Genomic DNA, 24,042 nt, shown 5'->3' with positions numbered 1-24,042 from the left:
CTACTCTATTACCTGTTTTGGAAAAAGGAATCCTCAGAGATAATGATTTTACAAATTCATTTCTGTCACTTTTATACAAAAATAACACTATTAACACAGCAGATAGAGATAAGTAAGCAGCTGAAGCCCGTAACTTGGGGAAACCATTGGAAATTGGATCGCCCAGGGGCTTGGGCTAAGATTTCTTTAAGGATGTTTTGGCAAGATGGCCATACTGACAATAGATTGTCATGTCTTCAAGTTCCAGGCAGTCTTTCTAATGTTGTCTGGGGGTTTTGATTCATTTCAAATGTGGAGAATTTCAAATTCTGAGTGAGTGTGACAACTCTTTACTCTGTCCCAGGATTGCAAGGGTCTTGGGCATGTGTGAATTTAGAGCTGTATTTGATAGGAGTATCAGTGTGCGAGCTCATTGATTAATAAATACTGGAATGAATAAAGATGGTAGACATGATCATGAAAGGTGACAAAAAAAATCAAAGACATTGGCCCTTACCAGTGTCGAGGAAGACAAAGAGTAACTTGTACCCTTGTATAGACAATCCACTCATTTTCTTCATCCAAATGAGCCCAACGGACAACAACATCATGCTTGTTTCTAGGAATTGTCAGAAATTCTGAAGATGGTTGTAGTTGTTTATACTAACAAGTGATGCTATCAATAAGATTTGCTGTGGGAGTCTGCTTTAATACAGGCCTTCAAAATTCTTTCACTTCTAGAATTCCTGGGCTATACTTAGCAAATGGTTGTGTCTTCCGTAGAGAATTAATTGTGGCTTTCTGTTGGTGAAAGTTGGACTGATTTCAGAAGAGCACTTATGTCAGTGGCCACTGGGGAGAAAAGATAAAATTCTGCTTGTTATAATTGATATGCATCTTCCTGAAATCCAACATTGCAGACATGAACAGTGGAGCCCTTTGCCACGGAGCTAATGGTTCAGTGGGTCTTCCTCCTTGCCTGTGGTTGACATCACCCCTCTTTCTCTATGTTTATTCCTAGAATGCAGTCTCAACAGTACCAGCAGCAGCGTCGAAAATTTGCAGCTGCCTTTCTGGCATTCATTTTCATTTTGGCAGCTGTAGGCACTGCTGAGGCAGGGAAGAAAGAGAAACCAGGTAAGCAGAGGAATTATAGCTTTAATCAATTAATGTCTATCTAGCCTAACTTTCCTGCTATATGGTGTGGGGGGGGTAGGACTGGGTAGGCAACTCACTGTAGTCTTGCTACATTGCTGAGACTGTCATTGAACCTGTGATCCTCCTGTCTCAGCCTCCCAAGTACTGGTATTGCAGGTGTACTACACCAGCTGGATCCAGTGACCTGCTTTTATTCTTGTTCCCCTCTCCTTCTCTTTTCCTTTCATTCATTCCTTCTCCAGCTTCTACCTCCTTTATTTCTAATTATTTAAAGAGATCTAAGAAATACTTCCTTTATTTTTTGCCCACTGTAAGTTCTGAAGTGTGACCATATTACATGCTGCATGTATAGAACATTGACTAGAAACCGGGTGCTTCTATAAAACAAGACATTATCAGAGATAGTGAAGCCTTAAAAAGTAAAAAGGCACTAACAGTTGTTAGAGCAGCCATTCACTTATGTTATTTCTTTCTCAAATGATGTTATACAGTGATTGTTTTCAAAATTTTAAATTTACAAAGGAGGAAGCTGAAACCCAGAGAGAATAAGGCAGCTTCCCTTTGCCCCTCCCACAGTCATAAGTAGACCATGGACCTGGGAGTCTGTTTACATCTGTGAGCCATCAGACTTCTATTATGTTATTCCAATGTTATTTCAACTGGGAGACAGAGAAAGGGGCATTGACCTGCAGTGAAATAGCTAATCTGATAACTGATGCTTCTAATAGAATATTTTATCATGTTCTTAGATTTTTAGATTTAGTTATTTCTCTCTCTCTCTCTCTCTCTCTCTCTCTCTCTCTCTCTCTCTCTCATTTTTAGGAAAACATTTGCTTCTAAAAGAGATCACTTCAGTAAATCACTTCAGTCTTTGGCACATGGAAGAGTTGAATTAATAGTCGCTGTAGGTTCTTCCCCAGCTTTTCTCTCCCTCTTGATCATTTCTTGGTTGATCATCTGAATAACATCTGCCACATTCCTACTGTTTATTATACAAGATGATTAGAGTAGGAGGCAGAGGTCTCACAACCAAAGCACTCAGAAATGAACTTCATCATAGCCGGGAGATAACGAGTGTTCTGAATGTTGATTATCTCTGGTTCCTTCCTCCCAGAAAAAAAAGTGAAGAAGTCTGACTGTGGCGAGTGGCAGTGGAGTGTGTGTGTGCCCACCAGTGGGGACTGCGGGCTGGGTACCCGGGAGGGCACCCGTTCTGGAGCGGAGTGCAAGCAGACCATGAAGACCCAGAGATGTAAGATCCCCTGCAACTGGAAAAAGCAGTTTGGAGGTGAGTTTTTCTCTGCTGTCCTATTGAGTTAATCTCCTGCCCAGAGATAGTTCTGGAATATCTACACCAAGTGTCCTTTTGAGGTTGAGCATGACTTATATTCAGGGTACTGATGATTGAACCCAGGAGCATTCTACCTCTGAGTTTCACCCCCAACTCCTTTTTATCTTATTGTTTAAATTTTGAAACAGGGAGGCACAAAATTGCTGAGGGTTTCACTAAGTGATTGAGGCTGGCTTTGAATCAGTGATCCTCCTTTCTGAGTCTCCCAAGTACTGAGATCATAGGCATGTACCACCTTGCCCATCACGATTTATTTCAAAGAAGCTATTTTATCAGGTGCAAGTTGACCTCTCACCTAACCCCAAGGTTTCTCAACTTCAGCACTAGTGATATTGGGGCCAGTTAATTCATGGCTTCGGAGGCTATCTAGTACATTGTAGGCTGGATCACAGCTAACTAATTTCCAGGAACACTCTTAACCCCCACTAGTTGTGAAAACTAAAATGTCCTCAGATATTTATGGCCAAGTGTTTCATTGGGGTCAAAATGATCCTTGGGAGAGAATCTGTGCCTCATCAGTAGCAACATCAATTATGCCCTTCATCCCTCCTAAAAATGTTCATGGAATTATCCTCTTACTCCTTTCTTTTCTCCTCCTACATTCTTTTTCTTTTCATTTCCTTTCTTTTCTGTTTATTCTCTTCCTTCTCCATGTGTCTGTCTGTGACTCTCAAGCTTTCCATCTTTTGATCTTTCTCTACCCCCCAAAGGATCAAAGATTTACTTACTGAATCCAGCAGGGTTGGTCACAGCTAGCTTTCATGGATTTTTTTTTCCCCTTCTCACTGACTATAGACAGCCTGATGCTGACTTGATCTGTCTACTTGAGATGGATTCTCTCAATACTTTCACCTTTAATTCAGTATGAGGCCACCGGGCCTCTTCTCTTTCTTGGCCATTGTGAGACACAATGCCCCAAGTGTCCTATCTGTGTTATACAGATATTCTATGTATTGTGGTCTATAGGCAAGTGACGAAGGATGATGACTTCTGTCATATTCCTACTGTCTCCTGGACAAAAAGGATAGAAGTAAAAAGCACAGCCATACATACATGTGTGTGCATTTCTCCCTCTATACCCTTTGGGGTACATTTTTTTGAGTAGGGGGAATTGAACCCAGGGACATTCTACCTTTGAGCAATTATACCAGCCTATTTTATTTTATTATTTTATTTTATTTTGAAATAGGCTCTCACTAATTTGCTGAGGCTGGCCTCAAACTTGTGATCCTCCTGTCTCAGGTTCCCAAATACTGGGATGATAGGCACGTACCACCACACCTAGCTGCTGTACTTTTTTAAATCACAGAAGGCTCTGTAAAGGCACACTGAACACTAGTTCAGACACACTGGATCTTAAATTGCCTGTGAGCACCTTAAAATCCCACCAATGAAAAATTTTACACATGCATCTTAAAGGATTCATATCTAGAATATAGAAAGAATCCTCAAAGCTCAATGGGAAAAAGTAAGTACCAGTAAGAAAGTGGGAAGACATTTTACTAAGGAGGATATACAGATGATAGATGATAACTAAATGCCTGAAAAGATGGCCAGCGTCTCCTCCCCACCAGGGAAATGGAAGTTTAAAAACAATGAAAGACCTATCAGAGTGGTTGCAATAAAAAATAGCGATAACACCAAATACTAGTGAGGGCTAAAAAAAATTGGATCACACTTACACTGCTGTGTAATTTTATATAGCTGTGCTGGGAAAAATTAGGACAAGTTTTCTTTTGCAAAATTCAACATTTTTTTTTAATCATGCAACCCAACAGTTGATAAGGCACTCGTCCCAGAGAAATAAAAACTTATGTTTCTACTAAAACATGAATGTACATGGCACATTTATTTATAATAGCCAGAAACAGATGTCCTCCAACCGGCGAATGATCAAACAAACTGTGGTATGAGTATATTTTGGAGGGCTGCTCAGCAATAAAAAGGAACAGACTATCGATGCATATACCTTTGGTGGATCTCCAGGAAATTATGCTAAGGAAGATCAAGCCAATCTGAAAAGGTCACCTACTGTATATTTCCTTTTATGTATTCTGATCAGATTGAGGTCCGGTTTTTAGGAGATGGGAAGACTGTAGCAATAAAAGGCGACCATGGGACTTACCTTGGAACCGTTCTGTATAGTCATGGCAATTGCGGTTCCTTGCATCTACTTGCACAGTACAGAACTATGAGTTCATGTATAACTGGCGAAATCTGACTAAGTTCTGTGGAACGTATCAGCGTCAGTGTTGTCGTGGTGCTATGGGACTAGAGCTATCCAAGAACTCACAATGGAGGGAAACTGGGTGAAGGATATGTAGAATTTCTTTGTGTTATTTTTAATTGCCTATGAATCTACAATTATCCCAATACAGAACATTCAAGGGGGGAAAAAATGTGTGCTTTTGGTTCTGTGACACCACGGTAGTCTCTCTCAAGGATTTCTGTTTGATCCACCCCTGCCTTTAGCGGAGTGCAAATATCAGTTCCAGGCCTGGGGAGAGTGTGACCTGAACACGGCACTGAAGACCAGAACCGGGAGTCTGAAGCGCGCCCTCCACAATGCCGATTGCCAGAAGACGGTCACCATCTCCAAACCCTGTGGCAAGCTGACCAAGCCCAAACCTCAAGGTGGGTCCCTGCCATTCTTCCATGATTTTAATGGATTGATGGATTCGGCCGATAATTCCGTATGTGAGAATCACAAAATTTGTAGAAAGAATTGTTAGATGAGTTACCTAAAGAAAGGGATTGGAAAAGTCCCACATACTGAGCAGCACACATTTTCTGTTCAGCAAGCAGTCTGTGAATTCAACTGAAGTTCCCCGTATATCTGGGAGGGGGATGGATAACTTAGTTAAAACATGTCAGTGCAGATGGTTGATTGAGGGTGAACATGCATCCCAAACTCTAAATTGGAACTAGATCCAGGCAAGACATATTTCTAAAGTTCAGGAAGCAAGAGATCATTGGGAATAGAGTTTTCACAATATACAGACAATTATTTTACACTTTTCCTTCCTTTACTACATAACTTGATAGTTGCTGTATGTCTTATACTTTTTTTCGAGCAAATTTTAAAAAAATATTTTATGAGGTGGCTTAGCTTGCCCACTGTACTCATCACTACAGGAAGAGGATAGAGAGAAGTAGGGATGCACTAATTTTAACTAGGCACTGTGATGAGAGCCCCACATTACTTAATTTAAACCTCAATGCAACTCTATATATGCAATAAATATTACCTATTTTACATGAGAAAGCATAGGCTTAGATAGGTTCCAAAATTCACATCACAAGTTTTGTAGCCAGGATTCAAATCTATAGTCAGACCCACACAAAGACCCTCTGCCTTTTCCACTGTACCATGCTGCCTCTTGGCATTAAAAAATCATGGAGAGCTCTGGTCACATTTGGTTATTTTTTGGTCTAGAGTAGTTAAATGGTAGCTGACCTAGGGAACTGAAATCTGGTCTAATGTTCATGTAACAAATGAGGACAGAGAAAATCAGTACCAGACTTTCCAGAGTAAACTGATACTGTGTTCTTGAGGAGAAAAACAAGTTTAATTATATCATACAATCTAGTCACTGAGCACAGAGCCAAAAAGTACCTTCTGCCCTCATCATCATTTTTCTCTCAGCACACGGCCAGGCTCAGTTTTGTTTGCCTATTTTCATTTGTTTGTTGTTTTGTTTTAGAGAACTCCAAAAACTTAGCTCTTTTATTTTCCTACCTCTTTTATTTTGAGAAATGTTGCTGGATTAATATAAAAACTGTTTGATTTGCAGTGTGAACAAAATACCTTTAGCCTTTAGAATAGAACATGAGTGTGGGTAAGGCTGTGATCACTCAACATTAAATTGAGGGAGGAGTAGACAGTATCTTTGTGACTTGTCTACTACTGATGAAGCTAAAAAAATATGGTCAGGAAATAAGGGCAGGCTTAATTTATAGAGATGCCATTTAAACATTTCAAAATTTCTAAATACACCACCTAAATTAAAAATTACCTTACGATTCTTTCCAGTACAGCCCAATAGCATTATTGTCTTTTAAGATATCGAAGTCCTTCCTATGGCTCTGTCGATGATTTGTAAACCTCTTCTCTAACCTGAGTCACAATTCCAGTAATACTGGCTGTCTCAATGGAGCCTCTTACCTAACAGTTCTCACGTGTGGGGGCCCACTTAATACATGGAGAGTTTTCAGCCGTCTACTCTATATTATATACCCAGAAGAAGAGAGAGCATTGCTACTGTTATGTAGACATACTGTTATGTAGATATAACATATGTAGAAAAGACACCGGTGTGGAAGGTAGCCTTCCTGGGAATGAAGGTGGTATTGCTTTGAGGATCATTATTCCTGGACTGAGAGACTGTAATCAGAAGAGTCTTAACATGGAGAAATGAGTCTACAATTGTGTTGAAGACTTTAATTTTTACTTTCGTGGGAAAAGAGATGAAAGAATGAAGTTTATTTTCATGAACAAAGAAAACCCTGAATCTGTCATGGATTTTAGGGAAGCAAGATCTACTCTAACTAGCTTAGCTGAAGTTGTTTATGGAGGGTATTGTACAGTTCCGAATCTGCAGGACAGCCAGAAGGTCTGGCATGGATCCTGCAAGGCCAGGAACAATACAGCCAAAAGCAACAGATCCAACATGTGTCTAATCATAGTGCATGTGAATGATCGAACCAAACCTTCTGCTGAAATCCCAATGCCCATCACATATAATGTAATAACAGAACCTGGAAACTCCATCATAGGACCTCTCTCCAGCCAGACACTCCTACCTCCTTTCTCACCAGAATAATCAATCTCTGCATATCTGACCCCTGATGGAAGTTATTTTGACCTCTGCATCTCATTAAAGCATATCAGCTCAATAGAAACTGGGTCAAATAGAAAATTCTTTTGCAAGCATGTCTGGGAAATGTATATGTGAGTTTCTGGCCTTAACCTCAAAACATAAGAAGAGACACAGAAAGGGACTGGGATTGGTATTTGGTGAGGTAATTCATCTGATAGAGTGCACAGGAGCCTTAGAATGTGTTAAGTCCATCATTAGACTGAATCATCTACTTTTTGAGGAGCGTAGGCACCGACGCCACTCCATGGAGAAAAAGCTGCCTGAAGGAATTTTATTTGGGGCAATAGAGTACTCTGCTGTGAAGTGGGTTAGGTGTCTCCTCTTTGAAGCCATCAGTATTTTTCTTTTCCCTGTAGCGTTAATTTGTCTGTGAACATTTAAAAAAATTAGAAATAAAGATCATTCTGTGTTGACAGGTCTGTGAACAGTGTCAGAGCAGCTGAGTGTGGTGGTACACACCTGTAATTCCAGGTGTGTACTTTGGAGGCTGAGACGGGAGGATTGCAGATCCAGCCTCAGCAACTTAGCAAGAGATTCTCTGAAACCTAGTGAGACCCTGTTTAAAATTAAACATTCTTTTTAAAGGTGTAGAGATGAGGCTTAGAGGTAGAATGTCCCTGGCTTCAATCTCCAGTATCACAAAAAAGAGAAGAGAGGAAGAAAGGAAAGAAAGAAGGGAGGAAGGATGGATGGATGGATGAGAGCAGAGAACTCAAGAGAGGACAAGTCACTCTTCCCAAGCCCTACATGTTTCTTAGGGGTCCTCTTAGAGGACTGGCTTACTGTGGAATTAGAAAATGGCAAGATAAACAGGGCTTCCAGGGGGCCCTGTGTGAGCAGTGTAGCCCCTAGAAGGAACATGTGTCACTGGAGTGCAGCCTCAGCGGGGCTGGCCCTGGGACTTGCTTGGGAGGATCCAAGGAGCCAAGCCTTTTTAGGGTTATGGGTGATGTTGCCTAATGATCATCTTGAAACGGTCAGGGATCTTGGGCTATTGTTTACATGGCAGTTATGGGTCACTGCTTTTTTTTTTTTTTTCAATACTGAGGATGGAACCCAGGGGCATTCTACCTCTGAGCTACACTCCAGCCCTGTTTTTTTATTCTTTAAAATTTTGAAACAGAGTCTCACTGAGTTGCAAAGAGCCTCACTAAGTAGCTGAGGCTGTCCGAGAGCCGCAATCCTCCTGTCTTACTGTCCCAAATGCTGGGATTACAAGGGTGCACCACCACGCCCAGCTTGGTCATTGCTTTTAAATAAGATGCAGAAGTAAGGGGTGTTTGGGAAGCTTCTTTGGGTTTCAACAAGCCAGCATAGCATTCATGCAGCCTCAAAGATTGTCTGCTCTAGCCATTGTCTCAAATGGTTCTTGCAACCGGCACCTGGATGGATGTCTGTGTTGTAGGTGGTTCCAGAGTGAGCAAGTGTTCATCCCTCCTGTAACAACCCGCCCTCTGCTGCCACCAGGTCTGTGTTGAATTTCCCTGCTCATGATAACCCCGGCTCCTTTTATTTCTTTCCAGTGATTTCAGTTTTGCCATGGTGCAGCTCTCTGTTGGACAGCAGCCTGGCCTTCTCTTAGATTTGAGAATTCGCCTTTAAAGATCAAAAGAACCTCAATTCTTTAAGTGTGAGGCTGCAGTGTGAACAAGACAGGGCTTTTGGCAGCTGATTATTACATGGGAAAAAGGGTCAGTAAAGTAATATTCCCAGCATTCTCAATTCTTTCTCCACTAAATAGAATCTTTGTTAGTCTTTTAAAGATAAAAAGAAGTTCCCAATTTTTTTTTTCTATCTGGGGCCTTGACATCCATTGGAAATGAGGATGGCAATGCTATAGCTGGTCTTTGCTAGGCTGAGAGACTTTTAACTGTATTGATAAAGCTTAAAGAATTTAACAGGTTAGCCTGGAACCTACTCCTTCCCCCAGACCCATCGATAGGGGCAGGGGCAGGGGAAAGGCCAGAAAAAAGAATTCAGAATTCTGTTCTTCTTGATCAGAGGGGGAAAACTCTTCTTCAGTTTGCTCTCAAGGTTTTAAATTTATTCTTATTCTCTTTGTGGAAATGTCTTTCAACACTTGTATTTTATTTTATTTTTCATCCTACAAAATTGTCCTTGGAGTAAGAAGATCTAATTCTATTCCTTTCTTACTGGAATATGTTTTGTCTTCCATAAATTAGGGTTGACAATGAATATCTCATAGCAGAATGGTTAAGATGAAGTGAAGGACCACAGGAACAAATGCTTGGTAAATGTGCAGTATATTGGAGACTATTTCTTTTTTTCCAAGTCAATGTCTTGAGCTAGGTATTTCTCTCAGCACCTTTTCAGGCAAAAGAAGAATTATGATAATTACAGTTAGTAATTATTGAAAGTCTAGTGTGTTTTAAGTATGGCTTAGCACACTGCTAATGCATGGTGTCATTGAACATTCACAAAACTCTAAAATAGTTTTTATTATCATCTTCTGTTTCATGTGTGGGAAAACTGAGGCTTTAGAGGAGTTAGGTGCTTACAGATTTACAGCTAATAAGCAGGTGTCGAGGACACACAGAGATGCCTGCCTGACTCTATAGCTCCTGGATTATGCAATATCTTCTCCTGTATCTTTTCAAAACTGGTTGCCAAAGTGTCTTATCTAAGTAGTGAGTTGCAGACCCATCCCGTCTCTGTAGTGGGACATCCTGCTCACGAGGCCTCCTAGCAATATCCTTGCCTGATCCCTGCACCAGACTTTCCAGTGTACTCTGCCCTGGCCAAGCCAACTCCAAAGCTCAGGACCACAATTTCTTATGGATCCACTGTTTTCTTTCTGTTCTTCATATTTCTCTGTTCATTCTGTAAAACTGGCTTGTTCATTGACTAGGTGTACTCTGCTAGGGTTAGTACTGGGGGAAAGGTAAGGGCCCTCAGGGACTGATGGTGTAGTCATGGAAGCAGAGAGAGAAATGACCCAGTGTTTTGCAAAAGGCAACAAATGCTATTAAAAAGAAACCTAGTCCTTTGGCACTATTTTAAATTCATTTGTTTATTTATAAAACTTACCAAGAGCTCCAAATAGACCATAAAGTATAGCAAGTGTTAGTGATGGTAAACAAGCAAGTTTTCTTCCCAGCTACTACCATGTCCTAATGGTAGTATGTAGAGATTAAAACATAAATAAATAATTATTAAAATTATAATGACATATTGAAATAAATGGCCTTAAGAACAGAACTGAACCAAGCGACGAGATGACCAGGAGGAAGCAGGTTATAGAATAACCAGGGAAAGTCACTTTCAGAAGGTAACTTGAGGTTAGTCTTAAAGATAGATCATGGGGTTGTCATATTAGTTCTGGCAACAACAACTACAACAACAACAACAACAACGAAAATAGAGCAAGTACAGAGTCCCTGAGGCCAAGAAAAGCTTGTTTTGCTCAGGGGCTAGAACAGAGACCAGTGTGAAAACTTTCCAGACTTCCCTTCTCCAACACTCGGCCACTGCCTTCCCTGAAGGGCTCAGTCTTCTGATAATGGCATATCCATGGTATTCTCAGTGCCGATGCCCCTCACCCGGCAAGGAAACCCTTTGCAAACCATATTTTAATTTGTAAAATTACTACATCTCATAGGGTCTACTCTGTAAGGACTCAAGCCTCCTAGCTTGAATGAACGAGTGATAATACCCAGCTAAACTGTCCTGATCTGGCTCACTAGGACACATCATTCATCCACTGGCTTCACATATGTACAGAGGAGTTGTTGAAGCACAGGGAACTAGCTCACCTGCAAGAAGAGGCATCCAGGTGTTTCACTCCCATCCTTCGTAAAGAATTTTCAGTCCTGTCGGGGCAGATATGATAATTGGGAACTATAAATATACATGGGGTTTACCTTGCACTATGTGTCTCCTTTCATGTCCCTTGGCAAATGTCATGTTTGGAGGCTCATTAGCCGTGCACACAGAAAGCAGCCATATGATAATTAGTATTAAGGAAGAGAGTGTAAGAGAACAAGGTTCACACTAATTACTTACTGGGTTGCATATCTCCCTAGAAATTAGAAACTTCTGAATTGAAAATATCTTCTGTTGTTTTAAGTTGTAGCATTGCCACTTACTGAGTGTTGTAAAAGTAAGCTCTGTTTATTGAATGTTTATGATAGGACAGGCCTTATGCTAAGCCCTTACCGTATATTGTCTCTCTTAATCCTTACTGCAGCCCTAAAGAATTGCACTCCCACTTTACAATCTGGGGTACTGTAATTACAATGCCGTCCTGAGCACAGCATTGTAAACTAGGATATCTCATAAGCCCTCGTCTGTGAGAGGACTAGGTGACTGCGTGAGGTCACCCAGCCTGTGAATGATCAGCCTTGAACTTGAAGTCAGTTTCGTGGGTTTTCAGAGTTCTTTTCTGCGATACCCAATGTTCCCCAGACTGAGTGCTTCTCCAGGGGTCTCTTTGGGTGTTTTAAAAACAACCCAAATCAATAAGTTTGTTTTTTGTGGATAATAATTGCAAAATGTTCATATAAGCATATTTGGGGATAATTTGTGATTGGCTCTTATCAAATAATTTTTGGCCTGAACTCAACGTTTTATAGTGATACATTGAAGCCAATGATGTCTTTTAGTGTTCTCTTTCTCAAACAGGGGTCCTTTAAAGGGGCTACATTTCTCAAAAGTAAGAAATACTGGTGTAAGGCACCCTATTTTCCCTAGACTCCCATCACCCCGGGCTGGGTCCTAGAAAGCACTCAGATGGTCTCCTCTCTGCCGTGAGATTCATGGAGGCTCAGTGCTCCAGCAGGATCTGAGGTGCTGCTGTCCTCGTAACAAGCACGTCACTGGGGACACGTCTTACACATCCAGTGACTCTGCTCAGCCTACACTGATGCAAAACCTCTGGAAACCCACAGGGAAATCAAAGCAGCCTGACCGGCTCTCAGCACACAGAGGCAGGGGAAAGAAAAAAATAAATCCTTTTTCTAGAAGAGTAAACAATATTTGTAGAAGAGCTCATCAGAAACCCAAGGGCACGATGCAGGTAAAGAATAATTTCTGGTGTCCTGCTGCTCAGGCACTGAGGAGGTCAGGCCCGAAGATATTTACTGTAGGCTAACACATTTATAGCTCCCTCTCTTGCAAGGCTTTTGAAAGTAATTTTCTTTCTACAGAAAATAGGAAACCATTGTTTTCATCTCCTAACCCAGATGCATAAGAATCATAAGCTCGGCTTTGAAGGCTGCTGTCTAAAAAATGTAAAGAGGTTCAGGGAAAGTTCTTCAGGTGCGGCCTTTACTGCTGCTGTTGACAGATCACTGGGTACCTTGCTTGCTTAGAGCTGGAAGGACAGTTGTGAGACTGGTAAATGAATTAAGGCAGAATGTATTTGTGGAACCGCTATTGGGTGTAAAATCCTATATTATGCAGTACTCCAGCCATGTGTTTCAAAAGTAATTTAAGGTTACAAAAATTAAATTCTGCAAGAGAAATAAAAACTGACAATGAACAGGTATTTTTGCCCCTCTGCAGTGAATGAGGATACTTTGAAGGGTACAGAAATATGAGATAGTCTCAAATCAAAATCACAGATGCATCAGTTGGCTCAGGCTGCTGTCAAAAAGTTTTACAGCTGGGGTGGCGTAGATAGCATGAGTGTATTTCTTTACAGATGTGGGGGCTGAAATGACAAGAACAAGGTGTCCACAGGTTGATGTCTTCTGAGGGCTTCCACTTTGGCTTGCAGGTGGCTGTCTTGTTCTGTCAATCCTAAACTTGTGTGTCTTGTTGAAAAATTATTTTTTCTCTGAAGGATACTAGTCATCTTAGACTAGGATTAATCCTAATGACCTGATTTTACCTTAATTACCTCAGTAAAGCTTCTGTCTCCAAATATGTTCATACCCTGAGATACAGAGATTAAGATTTTGTCACAGATCTCTGAGATATATTTAGCCTTAAACCGCTACATAATATCTATGACTACATTTTATCTATGACTCTAATTTTTTTAAGCCAAAAAGAGCAATACATTTGGAAGCAAATAAGGAACCATTTCTGGGGTTGTACCTACTAAAATGTTACACACTCCAGGGTTTAAACTTTTACCCTTTTCATAAATCATAATTTGATTTCCCAGGAGCACTGGTCATATCATATTAAAGGATGCATCAGATATGATAATGGGAAATAATGACGAGCTAAGTGGAAACCGATCATTACTGCTTATAATAATACATTTTATTTCTCATAGAGTCTGCCAATATAATTTTCAATATTTTATAATAAGGCAGATTTTCTACCTGTTCCCTCATGATTGCAGAAATCAGCTCTTCCGTATTTAAGTGTTCATATCACAGATAATTATTCTTTCCAATTTTGAAATAGAACAACAGGTCAGGCCAGAAAATCAGCTTGACATGAAGAGGTCACCATGGATGGGTGTCAGGACTTGACAGTGGACCACAGATTGAAGAAGGGTCAGAGCTGTTCTAAATAGAAGACTCTCAAACATGAATTCCGTGTGTGTGTGTGTGTGTGTGTGTGTGTGTGTGTGTGTGTGTAGGTGTAAGTGTAGCTAATATATAAGGATGATGTAAATGCATTGAACTAAAAGAAGAAGTTCCGCTTGGCAATTTTCTGCATGGCACACAGATATGCACGCAGATTCTCTACCGAATCACTTAATCATGGCTGACTCACCTACTCCCGACTCTGTGACTCTATTATATAAAGAAAGTGTATCCTAAAGAGTTGGAAAAGCCAAGACACCTCGACTCATCTCTCTATCCAAAGGGGCGTTGGAAAAGCAGGAGGGGAATAAGACTGAAAATTTGTGAAGAGGAATCATTAGATCAAAACTATTTCTTACTATTATTATTATTACTTGTTGCATTAGTTTATTGGTGCTGGATCACTTGCTTTGGAAGATAGCTGACATGCTCAGGGCCTTTTATTCATTTTGCTCTATTAGGTTGATGAAATAACTTTCTCCACTAAGCCTTCAGCTGCCTCTACCTTATTTACCAGCGCTCTCACTGTTGAACTTTCTATCCTGAGGAATGAACACCCCCCCAAAGCAAATAAAAGCAAAACAGGTTCCTGAAAGGTTGTGGGTATGTTTGGTTTGTGTCTGGACACAGATACAAGCTACCGTTTGATTCACATAGACCCAATAAAAAGCCAGTGTGTGCAGGTAGTTGAGAGACAAGGAGGTCTTGATGACATGAATAATAAATGCGTGACAAGGGAGGTGGACAGTGAGGGACAGGATGGGTCTGAGGGCAGGGAAGCGTCAGCTGTGGATAACAATGAGGGGCAATTGTATGTACACAAGGAGGCATGTATGTATATGCGTATGGATGGATGTATGCTGTGTGTATCCATGCACGCTCAAAGTAAATGCATGGAGTCAATATAAGGAGAAATGAAGCAGATACTTGGTTTCTTACAACATGAGATAGCAATAACATTACTATGTAGCCGTTTGACTGAACCATATCTGTGAATAATAAGCAAATTTTTAAAGGTTATACTTTTGATTTTCAAATCGAAATGTCTTTTTGTATTGTGCCACTTAATACCTGCGACTCCTATTTACATGGCAGCATATTGATTTTTTTCTTTATACTGGAAATTGAATCCAGGAACATTCTATCTCTGAGCTAAACCTGCAGACCTTGTTTTTAATTTTTGTTTTAAAGCAGAGTCTCCCTAAGGGTTTCTAAGGTTCTTATTAAGTTTCTGAGGCTGGCCTAGAGCCTACGTTCCTCCTATCTCAGCCTCCCAAGTAATGGAATTCTAGGTGTGCACCACCATGCCTGGCTAATATTTGGAAATTTAATAAATAGTGTTCTGTAAGGAAGCCTGGTCAACTAGTACTTGGGTTCTAGGTGGACCACTGAAATGTACATTTATGGTTCAGTTTCAGTTCTGAGGTACAGCTGATATGATGGGAGGCATTAGGTACCTGTAGGTGACTAGCAGCTAATTCTTAAGTACAAGTGAATTACTTTAATAGCTTCACAAAGCATGGAAAGGATCTCAGAGCTATCCAGGCTTTGGGTCATGTTTACATGGCAATTGTATTGTTTGACAGTGATGTGATCTTTTCCCTGCAGTGAGGTCTTGTGATTTATTGAACAAATCTCTAAAAGTGAACTAGCAGTGGCTTCTATGACATGCTCTAACTGTCCACACCCTCCCAGCAACTCTTGCCCTCTGAAGTTCCAGTATTCATTTCTGAGTGCTTTTTGCTTCTCGAAAATATGAATTTAATCTCTTAGATGGAGCAAATTTTTCCTTCCTCCCATTGTGCTAGTAATCCAAAGCAACTCTGCTTACGTCGGCCGTAAACAGAGGCTCTCAGTTCAGAGCTGGTTTCCCCTCAATAATTTTATCACATAATTTACTTTTTAATTTTTTGAATATACAGTAGGCCACTTGAAAAAAAAAAAAGCACGACCTTTTGCTAAGGAAAATGGGATAAGCCTGTCCTACATATATTAATTCTTCCACTTCTTGGAAAAGCATCTCCATTCAAAGTCTACAACAATCCTTTAGACTGATATTATTCTTTCTCTCAAGGCCCACGTTACACCCTGTTTCTTCCAGGCTTTCCTAATAAAGAAAATGGAGGTGGGTGTTTACTTGTGCCAACTGTGTGGTAATCATATTCCTAAAGGACCTGTGATGGAAAGAGATGATGCATGTTGTTTGTTTATTTGCCTTCCAAGAGCAGGTGTGCTGTGATAAGCTTTCAAATACATTGCTGAAAAGAACTTAGATTGGTAGTTCCTTCTAAAAAAGGAAGTTTCCAAAATATATCTAGAACTTAAAATAATATCCTACTCTTTGATCTAGTAAATCCTCTTCTAATAATCTCTCCTGAGGCAAAACTTAAATATACAATGATTTACATGCAACAATGGCATTACATCATTATTTGCAATAACAGTGTAGAAACAACTCAAATGGCCTACTAAAAAGGGAAGGTTACAAATGAATGAAATAAAAGATTGCTTTTTGGTCATGTTTCAAAGTTCATACAATGGCATGAAAAATAAATGCAATCAAATATTTAGAATAAAAATATTACCAATTAGCTGTCACTATATTTCTAATTAAAATCATAGAAAACACAAACAGAACCTATCACCAAGCATATCATCTCAATATTGTAAAATAAATTGTAATTTCCTTATATGTGTAGTTACTTATTTTCTTTGTGAACCTTTCTTATATTCAAAGCAGAAAAACTAATATTTTTAAAAAGAATGAAATTACGCAGGTGGAAGTATTTCTATTTTTTTATATCAGGTATCTATGAGTATATATATTTTCTCCCTAATAATTCATTCTCCTTGTTGAATCTAGCTTTTACATCATATGTACATCATATGTTGTAGTAAATAATCAGCAACAACAATAAGCCTCAGAACCATAAAAGTAGAGGCCACCTTTCCATGATCTTTAATATAAATATTTGCTTTTTGAACACTTTATTATTTTTAAAACCTCACATAAGGCAATCTTGAAATCATTACTTGTACTATCAGCTCCTTGCATATATATTTTTGTTTTATTCACAATTATATCCCAGCACATAGAACTTTTCCTGATACATAGTGATACATTGATATATTTGCTCAATCAATAAATGATGTTTTTTTTTTTTTTGGTGGTACTGGGGTTCTTCTACCTCTGGGCTACACTCCCAGACCTACTTTTACATTTTTGTTTGGAAACAGGGTCTCCTAAGCCAGCACGCGTGGCTGGCTTCGAACCTGCGCGATCCTCCTGTCTCTGCCTCCCAAGCGCGGGGATTACAAGCGTGCGCCACCACGCCCGGCATCTTTTTTTTAATAACAGTGGTCCAACAGGATCTCAGGGGTCATAATCTCACATGACACCGTGATGGTCCTCTGAGGATGTAGGTTTGTATAAGATACAGATGAAGAATGATTGGTTCTTTCCAAATCACAGAGCTGGGCAGTGGCGGACATGGATTAGAAAGCATTCTCTTACATGGGACTTGGTTGTTGGTATGATCCTAACCAACATCCTTGTTTCTTCATTGCCTTGCTGAACCAAAAGGCCCTCAGGATAAACAGATAGGGACTCAGAATTTATTGCAGCATGGCGAATAGTTATTCCTTCTCTTTCTTCTCACTGTCTTTCTTTCCTATCAGTAGTTGCTATGCATTGAAAATTTTTCTTGGTGAAATTTTGAGTTTTGTATAGAATAGTGTAAAAATGGTACTTTAGATCTAGGGATTCCTAGCAATACGAACAGCTACAATCAAACTTTCATTAGATTTTCCCTCCTTAGTCAGTAAGCCAAACATGAGAAGGAAGCACAGGGAGGGAATAGAGTGGGAATTGGAAAAGAGCTAAATAAGTCATGTGTGCATGTATGCCTCCACCATTAATATATGCAACTACAATGCACCAATTTTAAAAAGTTTACAAAAAGAAAAGGCTTAGAATTTTTTAACTTTCTCAACCCTTTCTAACATATATTAGGCAAAACAACTTGTTTCTAGTCAAGTAGTAGCCACCCCTGCCATTCTACCTCATTTATCTATCCCAATTATTGTGAACACTATTCTCCACCAATTGGAAACAGGCTAAAGAAAGGAGGACGGCTTGCAAACACAAAGTGAAACCACAGCAAGGGTGCTCCTGGGGGTTCCAGTGCAGGGACGTCCTGGTGGGGACCATCCAAGGGACAGAGCAAGTCATTTCCCAGGCAGTTGCCTTTTGCTCTCACATTTGACAATGGCTCACTTCCCGTTTCCTTTCATGTGTGCTTCTCAGCCTGGGGACAGGTGACACAAAGCCAGGGGTGTCATTTAAAGTGTTATTCACTTAGCTCTGTTCAGTGTGAACAAAGGTGGCCTCCTATTTCACATCAAGGTTGATGTCCTGCTGTTTCTTAATCCTTTACAGAGTAGACACTACTTGACTTCATCCTACAGCACTTGGTTTTTCCCAGGTCAACTCATGACCCTCCTGATGACAGCAACATTGCCCTTACTGTCACCATGAAAGGCTACTAAAGTAGGGCATTAGTTTGACCAACAGAGGTAATTCAGGCCTCTACCCTAAGGGAAAGAAAAAATGTTAAGAAATCTAGATGAATCTCGTGTATGTGTGTTTTTAATTTCTTTCTTTATGAAATGTTTATCTTTAAAGATACACTAAGCCATACATAGGGGTGTGCTCTTGTAATCCCAGCATTCGGGAGGCTGAGACCTGAGGATCGCGGTTCGCAGACAGCCTCAGCTACTTAGTGAGGCCCTCTGCAACTCAGTGAGACCCGGTTTCAAATAAAGAATAAAAAATAAGGCAGGGGGTGTAGCTCGGAGGTCAAATGCCCCTGGGTTCCATCCCTGGACCCACACACACAAAAATAAATAAAAATAAATAAATATATATAGATACACTAAAATAGAGCAAGGTTCTGACTGAAATTTTACTCGTTTTCCTTGAAAAGAGCGATTTTTCAACATCTTAGGGAGGTGAAACTTCAGTTCTCATTCAAATGTTCATTTATTCAGTCTACATTCAAGAAGCGTTTGATGAGAACTTATCATATATGAGGTACTGAAGATACAGAGGGAAAAGACAGAAAGGGTCTCTACTTAATTGGATGGGGAAATGCATATTAATTAATTAGACAAAAAAGTAATACTTCCACTTTTAATTTTTGAAAAAAAAAAGAGAAGAACAAGAGTTGTGTTTGTGCATGAAACCTGCTTAGTTGGGGGTGGGAGTTCAGGGAAGCTTCCCTAAAGAAGCAAAATTGAACTAAGATTCTAAGGATGAGCAGATGTTGCCTAAGGAAGGTTGAGGCAGCAGGAGGAAAGCTGTCCAGCAAAACAACATCGCATGTAAGGGCTGAGGGAGAAAGAGGCAAAGAGAATTCAAGGAACCTGTGTTAGGAAGATGGTGAGGCATACCCTTGTCATGTTACTGACTTCTATTTTTCGCTAAAGATTTCTACTGAGAATAAAAAGACAGGGACTCTGAATTCATTGCAGCCTTATGAATAGTAATTCTTCCTCCTTCTTCTCACTGCCTGAAAAATTTTCTTGGCAAAATTTTGAGTTTTTCAAAAAATATGGTAAAGATAGGACTTCAGATCCTGGGATTTCTACCAGTAGAAACAGCCCAAATCCTTATTAGATTGATTTTTCTTAGGTAAGGCTTAGAACTCTCTCGTACTTTCTAACATATCTTAGGTAAAAGAATTAGTTTCTTTTCAAATAGTACAAGTTTTACACCCCTACCATCCTCTCTCATGTCTATATCCTAACTCGTATGAGAACTATTCTCCATCAATTCAAAAACAGGCTAAAGCAAAGATGAAGGTCTGCAAATGCAGAAAGTTTGCAAGCTAATTCTGATCAGCTACTGTACACAATCCTTTGGAGATACGACAGCAAATAGAGATTCTGTCCTCACTCAGAGCTAGAGATAAATGCTCTAGGAAGGAGAGAGAAAGCTCACTCAAACCACAAGGTCAGCAAACTAGAACCGATGTGGAAGTTTACACCTGACAGGTGGGAGGAAGGAGCCAAGAAAATTAATGACTGTGTGTGGTTGACAGTGAGGAGAGGGCTTGTGTATCAAAGACCAAAGGGGGAGCTGGGCCTGGTGGCGCACGCTTGTAATCCCAGCATTTGGAAGGCTGAGACAGGAGGATCACGGTTCAAAGACAGCCTCAGCTACTACTTAGTGAGGCCCTCTGCAACTCAGTGAGACCATGTTTCAAAATAAAAAATAAAAAATAGGGCTGGGGATAACACGTAGAGGTAAAATGCCCCTGGGTTCTGTCCCCAGTCCTGTAAAAAAAAATTATTTTTTGGTGGTACTGGGGTTCCTGGAAACCCTTCTACCTCCAGGCTACACTCCCAGACCTATTTATACTTTTTATTTGGAAACAGGGTCTCTTAAGCCAGCACAGCTGGCTTCAAACCTGCGCAATCCTCCTGTTTCTGTCTCCCAAATGTGGAGATTACAAGCGTGCACCAGCACGCCTGGCTAAAAGAATAAAAATTTTAAAAAAAGACCAAAGGGGAAAAAGGAAGATGGGCTTGGGGGAAATGAAATAAATAAAGATATGAAGCCCAAAGCAAATGAAGGTGATTTGAATGGTTTTTTTTAGTCCATTACATAAAGGAGTCACATCAGGTTCCTGCTAGCTCACAGATTTCACGGCACTATTTTAAATTCTACATGTATGCTAGGTAAATATTGAGAGGTTGTTAATAAGTTTCTGAGGCCAAAGAGACAAGCAATGAGAAAGATCCTTTAATCTGCCAGTTAAATGTACATAAAAGTCAGAAAAATGTGGCTTTGATTACAAGCAATGTTACTGACCCAATTTTCTTTATTTGCAAAACTGCAAACACTTTATTATGTGAGAAATCAAAATGACCTCAGTGTACATGTGAATTCTTCCTTCTTTCCACTAATTTTTACGGAAGACATCTCACCTTTCTGCGTGGGTTGAGGTCAGAGTGGACTTAAGATCTGTGGTGGGTGGGTTTATTCAGTGCTGTGATGACCTGGAAGTTGTGTCTGAAGAATGCACTGACCGTCACCAAGCAGAGGACGTGGGCAAGTGATTGATTTTAGAGCACTGGACAAATTTTTAATGAGTGAGAAGAATGAAATGTCAGGTTCAGGTAATAGAGCAAGGGTGTTCCCTTGTCTGTACCAACGAGAATTTGGGAGGTATTCATTGATACGGACAATCAACATTTGACAGATTCAGTAGTGGCCAATATTTAAAATAATTTGCAGTTTGAAAGCACCTCACCATCCATTTGGACTTCTGTGTGAAAAGAGAATGTGTTAGCCAAAATATGAAAATACTGCCACAAACATCCACTCTACTAGATGGCTCAAGGATTACAAATTACTCAGGCTTTCCTAGTAAGGCATATGAGAAAATTGAGACAAAGGAAACCAGAATTAGAATCCCAGTTGACATTTTATCTCTTTCTTTGGAAATACCATCCTATTTCATGGCTATGTGTCACATGCCAATCCAAAACTGAGAACTGTTCAATGTTTGAACACTAACTGCTCATGAATTAGATAGGATCTGTTTTGGGGCCTTACAGGTATCCATGAACTTGGAAATTCTGGCCATCTCACCTTTCATAGGTTGAAGAGAAGAGACATTTATAAAAACAAGCAAATACAGATTGAAAGATTAAGTCTCCAGTTTAGAAATGAGAAAAGCTAAGGATGGATCTGAACAAGACGAATATAGTTACGTGCAGCAATTAATCAGGGTTTTATAATCTTTGGACACACTTTATAATCTGTGAACATATTATACACCTTGAAATTAGAGTAAGGGAGGCTGGGTGTGGTGGTGCATGCTTGTCATCCCAGCATTCAGGAGGCTGAGATTGGAGGATCATGGTTTGGACTCAGCCTCAGCTACTTAGTGAAGCTTTTTACAATTCAGTGAGACCCTGTTTCAAATATAAAAAAAAATCTAAAAAATAGGGTTGGGGGTGTAGCTTGGAGGTAGAATGCCCTGGGGTTCCATCCCCATTACCACAGTGGGGGAAAAAGAAATTAGAGTAAAGGAAGCTTGGGACAATTACACTTGAACAGAATTGCCACTTGGCCTAATTGCAGTTGACTTTGGGAACTACCTGAAGATGGAATAAGGGTAGTAAATAAGAATGGGAATTTTTCCATTTTCAGGTAAGTATGATCTGGGCAATATACATTGTTTCTTTTTTTTTTTTTTTGTGGGTCTGGGGGTGGAACCCAGGGGCATTTGACCTCCGAGCTACACCCCCTGCCCTATTTTTTTTATTCTTTATTTTGAAACCGGGTCTCACTGAGTTGCGGAGGGCCTCACTAAGTAGCTGAGGCTGTCCCCAAACCGTGATCCTCTGGTCTCAGCCTCCCGAGTGCTGGGATTACAAGCATGCACCACCACGCCCGGCTTTATACATCGTTTCTGATTGTCATCACAAGCCCATGGTGGGGAGGGAGCTATGTACGCCAATACAGTGTCCTAATTTCTGTTGGCCATTGTTTTTGTTCCAATATTCCTCTGTTGAGTACCACACTCATGGTAATTGACATGCCATGTTCAGTCAATATATTTTGGTGATAATGAAGAATTTTAATTACACAGAAAAAGGGCCTCCTATTTTTATTCTATCAACTAATGATAAACTGTGCACCTTTACTGGGCATGTGCTATTTTACCATATTCTGTTCTTAGTGGATTGAAACAAGTCATGTGATTTGGGTATTAGTCCTGTGATTACTATCATACGTTATGATAATATTCATGTGGTCCTTCAAAAGAGTAATCTCAGACTCCAATGCATTAATTAGCTTTCCCAAAGTCTCACAATAACCTAGTGATGTGGCCCAGATTTAAACTCTGGATGTCTGGCTCCAGAAATTGCAGGTAGTCAGTATGATCCTGCCATTACTGTGGACCAAATGGGGAAAGAAGGTTAGAAACAATCAGCAATACTTTTCCACTTGCTAGCCTGGTAATTCTGAACATTCTTATCTTTGCACCCAAAGTCAATGCGTCTTTGATTCTATTGCATTCTTCTATTAGGAACAGAGAGAAAGCAAGATGATTGAGAGGAAAAGGATAGGGTCTTTTGTTTTAACTCCTCATGCATTTACTTCTCTAATTTACCTAAGTTGGTACCTTCCATCTAGGAGTCCCAGTAGGCAAAGCACCAGACCGACTACGTGTAGTTCATCGCCGGCCCTTTTGTGTATAAAGAGCTGGTTGACTTTATAAGCGAAGGGGACAATCAGAGTGGAGGCATATTGGAGATTTTTACTGAGAAAAAGAAAAAGTGCTAATATTTTCAAATAAGTCCAAGAGGAGGGGAGGTGAGAAGATAAGGACAAAGTAAAGCTCTCATCCAGCAGTGACCTAGTCGATTTTCTAAGAATTAGGGAATTAACCTGCTGTGCTTGTTTACTAAGCAAGACCTCAGAAAAAGTTTTGCATACCACATGGACTCAAGGATTAGGTAACAGACATTTATAGAGAGTCACACAGGGGTAGGCTATGTTCTTCCTGGGTACCCTTAAAGTGCTTTCCTGATCAAAATTTTTGCATGCACACACACACATACACACACACACACACACACACACACACACACACGCACACGCACACGCACGCTTTTCTTTCAACTGACCAAGAGAATTGCCAACAGCAAGCACTATGTCTATTGGTCTTATCTTTTAATCCCTGGCCTGTTAGAAAGAATTGTTTTTTTCCTCCTGTATAGATTATTCACTTGACACTTATTTTTCTCTTTCTCTTTCTAATAACAGCAGAATCTAAGAAGAAGAAAAAGGAAGGCAAGAAGCAGGAGAAGATGCTGGATTAAATGATGCCACTTCCTGAAGAACATGAAAAGAACATGAGCAAACCGAATCAGTTAACTATCGCATTTATACCTACTGTAGGCTTTTTATTCAAAAATTATCCATAGCTTAAGTACACACTAGACAGAAACAAAGAGGAATAAAAAAAGTTTGTAGTAGCATTTTTTTAAATGTATACCATAGTACCACTAGGGGCTTATAATAAAGGACTGTAATCCTATTTAGTGAGTTACTTATAGTACATGGTAAATGGTAGGAAATTGAGGTAAGTTC

The 24,042-nt window shown here is 40.0% G+C and overlaps 1 protein-coding gene across 2 annotated transcripts; it reads left to right on the top strand.

Moving 5' to 3' along the window:
* Positions 1–1,001: 1,001 nt before the first annotated feature.
* On the top strand, positions 1,002–23,771 carry PTN (pleiotrophin; the record flags this gene model as incomplete). Of its 2 annotated transcripts, none has more annotated exons than XM_080700911.1 (4): positions 1,002–1,116; positions 2,252–2,425; positions 4,961–5,122; positions 23,719–23,771. In XM_080700911.1, 4 exons carry the CDS (start codon positions 1,002–1,004, stop codon positions 23,769–23,771), a joined length of 504 nt encoding a protein of 167 aa, XP_080557037.1. The 2 variants fall into 2 exon arrangements, with proteins under 2 accessions (XP_080557037.1, XP_080557036.1); XM_080700910.1 differs by having other exon boundaries at positions 23,716–23,771.
* Between the last annotated feature and the right edge of the window lie 271 nt (positions 23,772–24,042).

Source organism: Muscardinus avellanarius (genome assembly GCF_963383645.1).
Source record: "Muscardinus avellanarius genome assembly, chromosome: 9".
Lineage (NCBI taxonomy): Eukaryota > Metazoa > Chordata > Mammalia > Rodentia > Gliridae > Muscardinus > Muscardinus avellanarius.
Note: the sequence above shows the minus strand (reverse complement) of the source record. Positions and strands in the feature narration are given on the sequence as shown.